This window comes from Humulus lupulus, chromosome 1 (genome assembly GCF_963169125.1).
Source record: "Humulus lupulus chromosome 1, drHumLupu1.1, whole genome shotgun sequence".
In the NCBI taxonomy this organism is placed as follows: domain Eukaryota; kingdom Viridiplantae; phylum Streptophyta; class Magnoliopsida; order Rosales; family Cannabaceae; genus Humulus; species Humulus lupulus.
This window is the reverse complement of record NC_084793.1, coordinates 34,656,596-34,669,090: the sequence shown is the minus strand read 5'-3', so window position 1 is coordinate 34,669,090 and position 12,495 is coordinate 34,656,596. Positions and strand designations below refer to the sequence as shown.

General features: G+C 29.1%; 1 protein-coding gene across 1 annotated transcript; it reads left to right on the top strand.

Annotated features, from left to right (window-relative positions):
- The first annotated feature begins 11,264 nt into the window (after positions 1 to 11,264).
- On the top strand, positions 11,265 to 12,215 carry LOC133812714 (protein FAR1-RELATED SEQUENCE 1-like). The gene has a single exon (XM_062246519.1). The coding sequence runs from the start codon at positions 11,265 to 11,267 to the stop codon at positions 12,213 to 12,215; it is 951 nt and encodes a 316-aa protein (XP_062102503.1).
- The last annotated feature ends 280 nt before the right edge of the window (positions 12,216 to 12,495 follow it).

Sequence of the window (12,495 nt, the reverse complement as noted above, 5' to 3'; positions counted from 1 at the left end):
TCATTTAATATAATTGGTTAGGTAATTTATAATATCTATTAATTTAGAGATTGCTTAATGGTAAATTGTTAATTTTTAATTAAAATTTTACATTGAAAACCGAAAATTAATATACAATTTCGGCATTGATTTAAAAAAAATTGGATAATTTCACTCCAACAAAATTATTAACAATATTAATAAATAAATAATAATAAGATTTTATCTGAAGACCCAAAAAGAAATAAAAGTTTCTTTTCATAACAAATCCTTTTAAGAAAATGTCCATAAAAAAAATTAAAACATAATAGAATAAAAATATTATAGTAAGACCTAAGGAAACACGCAGAAACAATAAATTTAAAAAAAAAACAAAAAAAAAACACTTGAAGCATTTTAGAAATTGTCATTCTTCTTTGTCATCTTCTTCTCCTTCTCCTTCAAATATTTCTCCCACACCTCGTTCTTTTTCCTCTCTGCATCAAAATAGTTGGCCACTGATTCATGCAGAGTTTGCATCGCAAAAGTGCATCTTGTCATCTCTCGAACAAATTCATCCATGTTGTTCTTCAATTCAAGTAGACGACTGATATTTTCATTAAATTCTTGGAACATAATATCAAAATATATTACATTTGGATTGTACTCTAGTTGAGCATCAAGTGGATTCACATTTTTCTCACCACCGCTAAACTTCTCAGTCTTGATATTCTTCAATTGAGACTTTGCATCATTGTCAAACTTCTCAACCTTGATCTTCTTCAATGGAGAATTTACTTCATCATCTTTAAAATCAAAGGGTGAAGAGTTATCTTCATTCTTTGAATAGGTTGAATCTGATATGTTGATGATAGACATAGTAGTTGAATGTTTGTAAAACTTGATTTTTTTTTTTAAAAAATAGGATAATCGATTTTGGTTGTATGGGGATATATTTATAATGTGTGTTATGAAGAAACAATGCAACCTTTCACATTCTTAATAAAATATTTTAGATTTCTTTAAAATAAAAAATAAAAAATTATTGAAAGAATAAATAATTAATATGTTGTAACTTCCCAATGTAAACACTAATCATGCATTCACATTAATTAAATATTATTTCTATTTATAAAAGATACCAATTAATTTCGGCCACCTATATTTTAATAAGCAATTTCACAAATTAAATGCATTTAACAAAAAAAAAAACCGAAAAAATAAGAACAACTTTAAAATATGTCATTTAATACAAGAACCACACTTTCTTAATTTAATGAATAAATAATCAATATATTGTTACTTCCCAAATGTAATTAGTAATCATGTAGCAACATTTAATTTAATATTGTCTATTTGAATCATTTATCAATAAATTTCGACTACTACCAATTTTTATAATTTAATATTAAATTTTTAATAAAAATCACCCATTAATTTCAGCCACTATAATTTTAATTACAAATTTGACCAATTAAATGCATTAAAAAAAAACAAAAACAAAAATTCAAAAACCGAAAAAATAATAACAATATTAAACTATGTCATTTAATGCAAGAACCACACTTTCTTAATTTAATGAAAAAATAATTAATATGTTGTTACTTCCCAAATGTAATTAGTAATCATGTAGGAACATTTAATTTAATATTGTCTTTTTGAATCATTTATCAATTAATTTCGGCTACTACCAATTTTTATAATTTAATATTAAATTTTTAATAAAAATCACCCATTAATTTCAACCACTATAATTTTAATTACAAATTTGAAAAATTAAATGCATTAAAAAATAAATAGAAAATAGCATTAATAATTTAAGACACTTAATACAACTACCACAATTTTTTGATTTAATGAATTTAAAAAAATTAAATTAAATGAAAATTTGATAAGATGAAACTATATAATTTTATTATATTGGTAGATATTTACAAATTTAATTAATTCTTATCCTAAACTAAAAAAAATTAGGGAATTTAATAAATCATTAAGTTATAGTATTGATTTGATTTTATTAATAATGAGAATTATTTTAATAATACAAAACGAAATTAGAATTAAAAAAACCTTAAATGAATTTTTTAAAATAAAAAATTGTTTGTTGTTTCAAAATAAAAAATATATATTTGTATATTAGGGACATTATATTTGCACTCCAATAATATATATAGACACTCCATTAATTAAATAAAAAATTAATTTTATATTCATTTCTAACACTTTTTCTCAAAAAAAATTATTGACATTATTTAATTTTTTTTTTTGTTAATTTCAAAAAGCTTATTTTATATAATTTTCATCATTATTTTTTAAAAAATAATGTCTTTTTTTTTATGAAAAAGCCTCTTATTTTAACAAGTTTTTAATAAATATATTTTTTAATATTATTTATTTAAATATTTTAAAAAATATTATTTATATGTATTGTTTAAAATATGAAAAATAAAAAAAATTAGAAAAATGTAAGCACAAAAGTTGAAAAAAATATAATGCACTGTATATTATTACATATAGTATAGGTTATCTCGGTGACTAGTGCACGTTGAAACGGTTCATTATGTCATAATTAGGCCTGCTTAGTGCAATGTTATCTAGTCATAATTTTTCGAGATCGGATGCCATTCTAAATTCACTACTATATCTTAGTGCAATGTTATCTAGTAATATTTTCCGGGATCGGATCCCCTTCTAAATTCACTACTCTATCTTACTCAGCATGACAGCTATATGAGACCCTAGCGGTAGTATTGGTTTACTAGTGTACGTTGGAACGGTTCATTATGTCATAATTAGGTCTGCTTAGTGCAATGTTATCTAGTAATAATTTTTGGGGATCGGATACTCTTCTAAATTCTCTTCTATATCTTACTCAGCATGACAACTATATGAGACCCTAGCGGTAGTATTGGTTTACTAGTGTACGTTGGAACCATTCATTATGTCATAATTAGGTCTGCTTAGTGCAATGTTATCTAGTCATAATTTTTCGGGATCGGATGCCATTCTAAATTCACTACTATATCTTAGTGCAATGTTATCTAGTAGTATTTTTCGGGATCAGATCCCCTTCTAAATTCACTACTCTATCTTACTCAGCATGACAACTATATCAGACCCTAGCGGTAGTATTGGTTTACTAGTGTACGTTGGAACGATTTATTATGTCATAATTAGGTCTGCTTAGTGCAATGTTATCTAGTCATAATTTTTCGGGATCGGATCCCCTTCTAAATTCTCTACTATATCTTAGTGCAATGTTATCTAGTAATATTTTTCCGGGATCGGATCCCCTTCTAAATTCACTACTCTATCTTACTCAGCATGACAACTATATCAGACCCTAGCGGTAGTATTGGTTTACTAGTGTACGTTGGAACGGTTCATTATGTCATAATTAGGTCTGCTTAGTGCAATGTTATCTAGTCATAATTTTTCGGGATCATATCCCCTTCTAAATTCTCTACTATATCTTAGTGTAATGTTATCTAGTAGTATTTTTCGGGATCGGATCCCCTTCTAAATTCACTACTCTATCTTACTCAGCATGACAACTATATCAGACCCTAGCAGTAGTATTGGTTTACTAGTGTACGTTGGAACGGTTCATTATGTCATAATTAGGTCTGCTTAGTGCAATGTTATCTAGTAATAATTTTTCGGGATCATATCCCCTTCTAAATTCTCTACTATATCTTAGTGTAATGTTATCTAGTAGTATTTTTCGAGATCGGATCCCCTTCTAAATTCACTACTCTATCTTACTCAGCATGACAACTATATCAGACCCTAGCAGTAGTATTGGTTTACTAGTGTACGTTGGAACGGTTCATTATGTCATAATTAGGTCTGCTTAGTGCAATGTTATCTAGTCATAATTTTTCGGGATCGGATGCCATTCTAAATTCACTACTATATCTTAGTGCAATGTTATCTAGTAGTATTTTTCGGGATCGGATCCCCTTCTAAATTCACTACTCTATCTTACTCAGCATGACAACTATATCAGACCCTAGCAGTAGTATTGGTTTACTAGTGTGCGTTGGAACGATTTATTATGTCATAATTAGGTCTGCTTAGTGCAATGTTATCTAGTAATAATTTTTCGAGATCGGATGCCATTCTAAATTCACTACTATATCTAAGTGCAATGTTATCTAGTAGTATTTTTGGGGATCGGATCCCCATCTAAATTCACTACTCTATCTTACTTAGCATGACAACTATATGAGACCCTAGCGGTAGTATTGGTTTACTAGTGTACGTTGGAACGGTTCATTATGTCATAATTAGGTCTGCTTAGTGCAATGTTATCTAGTAATAATTTTTCGGGATCATATCCCCTTCTAAATTCTTTACTATATCTTAGTGCAATGTTATCTAGTAGTATTTTTCGGGATCGGATCCCCTTCTAAATTCACTACTCTATCTTACTCAGCATGACAACTATATGAGACCCTAGCGGTGGTATTGGTTTACTAGTGTACGTTGGAACGGTTCATTATGTCATAATTAGGTCTGCTTAGTGCAATGTTATCTAGTAATAATTTTTCGGGATCAGATCCCCTTCTAAATTCTCTACTATATCTTAGTGCAATGTTATCTAGCAGTATTTTTCGGGATCGGATCCCCTTATAAATTCACTACTCTATCTTACTCAGCATGACAACTATATCAGACCCTAGCGGTAGTATTGGTTTACTAGTGTACGTTGGAACGATTTATTATGTCATAATTAGGTCTGCTTAGTGCAATGTTATCTAGTCATAATTTTTCGGGATCGGATGCCATTCTAAATTCACTACTATATCTTAGTGCAATGTTATCTAGTAGTATTTTTCGGGATCGGATCCCCTTCTAAATTCACTACTCTATCTTACTCAGCATGACAACTATATCATACCCTAGCGGTAGTATTTGTTTACTAGTGTACGTTGGAACGATTTATTATGTCATAATTAGGTCTGCTTAGTGCAATGTTATCTAGTAATAATTTTTCGGGATCGGATGCCATTCTAAATTCACTACTATATCTTAGTGCAATGTTATCTAGTAATATTTTTCCGGGATTAGATCCCCTTCTAAATTCACTACTCTATCTTACTCAGCATGACAACTATATGAGACCCTAGCGGTGGTATTGGTTTACTAGTGTACGTTGGAACGGTTCATTATGTCATAATTAGGTCTGCTTAGTGCAATGTTATCTAGTAATAATTTTTCGGGATCGGATGCCATTCTAAATTCACTACTATATCTTAGTGCAATGTTATCTAGTAGTATTTTTCGGGATCGGATCCCCTTCTAAATTCACTACTCTATCTTACTCAGCATGACAACTATATCAGACCCTAGCGATAGTATTGGTTTACTAGTGTACGTTGGAACGATTTATTATGTCATAATTAGGTCTGCTTAGTGCAATGTTATCTAGTAATAATTTTTCGGGATCAGATGCCATTCTAAATTCACTACTATATCTTAGTGCAATGTTATCTAGTAGTATTTTTCGAGATCGGATCCCCTTCTAAATTCACTACTCTATCTTACTCAGTATGACAACTATATCAGACCCTAGCGGTAGTATTGGTTTACTAGTGTACGTTGGAATGATGTATTATGTCATAATTAGGTCTGCTTAGTGCAATGTTATCTAGTAATAATTTTTCGGGATCGGATGCCATTCTAAATTCACTAATATATCTTAGTGCAATGTTATCTAGTAATATTTTTCCGGGATCGGATCCCCTTCTAAATTCACTACTCTATCTTACTTAGCATGACAACTATATGAGACCCTAGCGGTAGTATTGGTTTACTAGTGTACGTTGGAACGGTTCATTATGTCATAATTAGGTCTGCTTAGTGCAATGTTATCTAGTAATAATTTTTCGGGATCGGATCCCCTTCTAGATTCACTACTCTATCTTACTCAGAATGACAACTTTATGAGACCGTAGCGGTAGTATTGGTTTACTAGTGTACGTTGGAATGGTTCATTATGTCATAATTGAGTCTGCTTAGTGCAATGTTATCTAGTAGTATTTTTCGGGATCGGATCCCCTACTAAATTCACTACTCTATCTTACTCAGAATGACCACTATATGAGACCCTAGCGGTAGTATTGGTTTACTAGTGTACGTTGGAACAGTTCATTATGTCATAATTAGGTCTGCTTAGTACAATGTTATCTAGTAATAATTTTTCAAGATCGGATCCCCTTCTAAATTCTCAATTGTATCAACTGAAAATATATTGTACAACTATCCGAGACTCTATGATATTATATGAATATCAAAATTTCAATCCAAGATTCCCTAAAAAATGAAACTAACCATAGATTAATTACCCTCAACGAAAACTAAATTTTTTGTGCATGTACACGTACGGTTGGCCTTTTATTTTAAAAAACAGAAGAAAAAAAAAATAACAATAATAATTTATGCAATTTAACACAATTACCATAATTTTTTAATTAAATGAATTTAAAAAAATTAAAATTAAGTACAAATTTGATAAGATAAATCTTTCTAATTTTATGATTGGAAGATATTAAAAAATTTAATTAATTTTTCTTAAAAACTAAATAAATTTTGAGAATTTAATGAAACAACCAAAATATAATATTAATTTAAATTTATTAATAAAATAAATAAATTAAAAAAAATTCGGTTACCTTTCTTAAATAAAAGAAAAACCATGTTAATGGAAATTAAGATTGGTAGCTTATCCATCTCACCAAGTGACCACTATTTATCTTCCCTATGTTTTTATCATGTAACATATTTAAACAAATGTTATTAATTGTACCTATAATATTTTTTAAAAAACACAACAACTTCATTGATGCCTTTTATTCTCTCTATTTTATGTGAACACACAAGTTGATTCTATATATTTTATAGATTTCCTCCTCTTATCTCATCTTTTGCTTAGAGTTATAACGGAAAAGTAACCATTCTAGTCCCGGATTATGGCTCCTCCCGAAATTATAGGTGATCCATACTACCAAATAGTAACAGGTGAAATTGATAACACCATCAGACTAGGTGAAAGTTCTGATTCTTTCTTTTTTATTCACCTCTTCGCAAAATTTTCACGACATCCACTAACTAGTAGCGAACCAAATTTTACAAATTGGATGGTCGATAACGGCATGGAAGACTCTGTTTGTTGCGATACTATTGTATTTCTTTCAAGACAAACGTTGATGGCCAATGAAAATAACCATGCCAAAGTTATCATTGATGAGATGCTAGGTGAGGCTTATCTCCATCCTTCTATATTTTTTCTTTCAGATAAAATTATTGATTACGCTCGAAAGATGTGGAACGAAGAGGATTTTAATTTCTGTGTAAAAGTGGATGTTCATGTTTTTGTTTATGATCTTCCTCCACAACACGATTCTGGCATTGATGGTGACGTTGATAGTGAGGAGTATATGGATAATATGACTATTAATTTCGTGGCGGCAAGCGAGCAATCCATTGAAAGATTGGAGAGAGTTTTGATTAAAGATGATCAAATTGTATGTTCTATTTGCTTTGAGAATGTTCATGTTGGTTTGGAAGCTACAAAGTTACCTTGCACACACACATATCATGAAAAATGTATAGTTCAGTGACTACAAACTAGTAAATTTTGTCCAATGTGTCGATTTGAGATAGTTTAAAAAAATCATTTTTATATTTGTTACACAAATTTCAGCATGTATTAAATCCTATTATATACTAATAATCCGAATTTTATTTACAATTTTTATATATAATTTCGAAAATGTGGGAACATTTGAATTTCAATATTTATATAACAAAACATTGCATGTTTAATTAGAAAGACTTATTCATTTGAAAGATACATATTCATCTTCCCAATAAAATAATAAAAATAAATATAATAGATATATATTTATAAATGAATTAATCCACATTTATTCTATCAACACAACTTTATCTACAATTATTAAATGACATGTTCACATTAAAAGGCAAAGGTTTATAGAACCTATACATATTTTCGAAATACCCTATTGTAATGCAAAAAAAAAAAAAAAATTCCAATAATATTTTGGAATTTATAATTTTGTACATCAAAGATAATTATTATGGATGTAAATTTTTCAACTTCCCATATTAATTTAATATATTCTCTATTTTTTTATTAATTTTTAATTGTTATTATCTAAATCCTATTAATTTTTATCATGTTTAAATATAATATAATACTTTCAAATTTTCAACTACCCCACTAATTATATTAAATGCACATCTCATATTTAAATACTCTAGCCAACCATCCATAGCCTAGCATTAAAATAAAATAAAAAATATTGCACAATTGTGGTTCTCTAAACCCTAATTTTGAAATTTGTAATGAAAATTTTGAAAATTATAACAATTATATTATTACACATTAATTAGGGTTTACACTAATTACTATTTTGAACAATTAATTATTGAATATATGTTAAATATTAAATGCACATCTTCATATTCAAAGACTCTAACCAACTATCTATATCCTAACATTAAATAAAAAAAACATTAATATTGCACAATTGTGGTTCTCTAAACCCTAATTTCGAAATTTGTAATGAAAATTTTGAAAATTATAACAATTATATTATTATACATTAATTAGGGTTTACACTAATTACTATTTTGAACAATTAATTATTGAATATATGTTAAATATTAAATGCACATCTTCATATTCAAAGACTCTAATCAACTATCTATATCCTAGCTTTAAATAAAAAAAAAATTAATATTGCACAATTGTGGTTATCTGAACCCTAATTTCGAAAATTATAATGAGAATTTCGAAATATTATTGGATTTATACATATTTTCTAAAATTTCAAAATTATATTAAATGCTATTATAATTTTGAAATTTGTAAGTATCAACTTTTCAACCACTTCACTAATTATATTAATTAATGCTATTATAATTTCGAAATTTATAAGCATCAACTTTTCAACCACCCCACTAATTATATTAAATGTTATTATAATTTCTAAAAATTTAGGTGTAGTTCTATTGGTTAAACATTCTGGTGATTCTTAATTACAAAGCAAATGTTCATAGAACCTACACATATTTTCGAAATTACCTATTATTATGCCAAAAATTATATATAATTATTAAAATTACAACTTTTCAACTTCCCATCAAAACACAATGGTTTCAAAAATGATTTAGTATTCTTAAAAAAAATTATAACAATTATATTATTATACATTAATTAGGACTTACACGAATTACTATTTTGGAGAATTAATTATTGAAAATATGTTAAATATTAAATGAACATCTTCATATTCAAAGACTCTAACTAACTATCTATATCCTAACATTAAAAAAAATTAATATTGCACAACTGTGGTTATCTAAACCCTAATTTCGAAAATTCTAATGCAAATTTCGAAAATTATAATGCAAATTTTGAAATATTATTGGATTTATAAATATTTTCAAAATTGCAAAATTATATTAAATGTTATTATAATTTCGAAATTTGTAAGTATCAACTTTTCAACCACCCCACTAATTATATTAATTAATGCTATTATAATTTCGAAATTTATAAGCATCAACTTTTCAATCACCCCACTAATTATATTAATTGATGCAATTTTAATAATATAATCAGTTTAAATATAAAAAATATTGAATAGTGCTACACACCATTCGAAAAAAAATCAGAAGGAATAAGCTGGAGAAATGACTAGTTACGAAAATGGTTTGGAAGCTGAACAAGAAGATACAAAATCATTATCTTCTGAACATGAAGTAGACCCTGCTGGGGGAACACGTTTGGAAGAGACAAATGATGAAGACGTACCAGAAGACAATGTTGAATGTGGCATTATTGAAGAATGGACCGAACCTGATATTGCACAATGGAGGAGCTTGCTTCAATTTTTGGATATTGACAAAGAACCAGAACATATTCAGTTTTCGGACTTCGAAGGGAAGGAGTTTGTAAGTATTAAACAAGCAGAATCTTTTTATTTTTTGTATGCGAAAATGATGTTTAGTGTTAGAAAAAAACTAAAGAGGGAGGACAAAAAAGGTATTTTACACATTAGAAGTTGGGTGTGTTCAAACAAAGGTTTTAGAGAACAAAAATATTGTAATCTTGATAATAGGTGTAAAGAAGCTCGTGCTCTAACAAGAACAGGTTGTAATGCAGAGTTTAGAATAAATTTAAATAGGGAAACTAACCACTGGATTACAAAATGTTTTAATAACCACCACAACCATAAGTTTGCCTTCTTTCGTGAAAAACCATTTCTTAGATCTCATAGAATATTTAGGGACGAGATGAGGGAACAAGTTATGTCAATGAAGAGAGCCGGAATTAAGACATCCCAAATTTGGAATTACATGGTAGAAGTTCATGATGGTTGGGAAAATGTGGGATGTATCAAAGATGACTTGTACAAGGGAATCTGTAAAAAATATTCAACGTGGGATGATTGTGACACGTCCACAGCAATGGGTTATCTCGAAGCAAAAAAAGGGCCGGACAACATGTTTTTCTACAAGTATGATGTAGATAAGGAAAATAGATTGAAAATTTTATTCTGGTCTGACGGGACTTCCCAAGTTGATTACCAATTGTTTGGCTTTTGATTCTACTTACAAAACCAATAGGTATTTTTAATTTTTTTTTTTTACCTTATATCGATTTCTTAGTAAAATATCAAATATTATATTAATTTTTTGTTCAACAGGTACGGAAAGCCATTAGTAATACTACTTGGGTCTAATAATCATGACAAAACGTGTGTGTTTGGAGCTGCACTTCTTGATAATGAGACTTCGACCACATATGATTGGGTATTGGAAACATTTTTAGAGTGCATGGGTGGTAAGATGCCGTCAGCAGTTTTGACGGACGGTTGCAAAGCAATGAACAAAGCACTGGATAATATTATGCCTGGTGTTCCACATCGTATTTGCTCGTGGCACATACTAAAAAATGCAATGCACCATGTACACAATATAGCATTCCATCAAGAATTGAAGAAATTTATTTTCAGGTAATACATTAAATGGTGTTTTATCTTATTCTCTCAATTATAATATGAAAACATTTATATTTTTCTTTTTTACAAAAATATAGGTATTACAAGGAGGAAGAATGGGAGGATAATTGGAAAGTGACTGTGAAGAAATATAGATTGACAGGAAATGCATGGGTGGAAGCATAATATGGCACAAGAAAGCAGTGGGCAGATACTTTTCTTCGTGGTATTTATTTTGGTGGAGCTACTGCTACCGGTAGATGCGAATCTATGAATGCATTCTTGAAAAGAGATTTGCAAAATAAAATACCATTGTGGATGTTTATACAACACTTTGACCATGCTTTATCTATGTTACGTTACAACGAGATGAAAGAACACTACAAAACTAATTTGACTGAACCGGTTTTGAACCAGACAACTATGCCGTGTGTGGAGGATGAAATTTCTTCAATTTTCACAAGGGAAATTTTTACAAGGATAAGAAAGGAGATACGGCGTGACGATAATTATATCGTCCTAAAGGATGATAAGATACCAGGTTACACTCTTTGTTTGGTGAAAAAATATATTGGTTCTGGATTAAAGCGCAAAGTGTTAATCTCCAACGATGGGGATGATGTGCGATGTGATTGCTATTCTCTTGAGACAAAAGGAATTCCATGTAGACATATTTTTATTTCATTGAAGAATTTGGAGAGAAGAAGTTTGCCAATTTGTTTGGTAAATAGACGTTGGCTAAAAGATGCTAAAGAAGTTCAACTGTTAACTCAAGGTAATGAAAGAAAGTGTCCTCATCCTGAAGTTATTGAAAATTCTAGGTACGGTGGTGTAACCACACAAACTACTATCACGTCGTACCTTGCTACAAGATCACGAGAAGCATTTCAAAAGGCTAGGAAAGTTATATCAGAGTTGAATGCAGAATTGGAAAAAATGCCACCAGATGAAGAGTTAAAACATCCTCAAAATGATGAAGGAGTATTTCCTAATAATATTTTGGACTCTCAGATTAAAAAAACAAAAGGCAGACCAACTACAGCCAGTTTGTCGAAATCATTCTCTGGAGGTGCAAAGAAGAGAAAACCAAAAAAATCGCTATTACATTGCAAGTATTGTGGTGAGGTTGGACATGATTCAAGGAATTGTCCTATGCAGCCAAAGTCCACTACAAAGAAAAATGGTCATTCGAAGAATAAGAAGAAAAAAATCAATCCATGATTAGTGATGTCTTTTGTATAATTGTTTACAAACACTTTCTCTATTGCAATCATTAATTTCGACTACAACAATATAGGGCTAATTATTGTGTTTTTTTTCCAGATATTATAAATATGGTATTGAGAATTAGAAAATTTAATTCATTTGCATAATTAGGGCCCACACTAATAATTACTTTGAACAATTAAATATTGAATACATGTTAAATATCAAATGCACCTCTTCATATTCAAAGACAATAACCAACTATCTAAACCCTAATTTCAAAAATTATAATTAG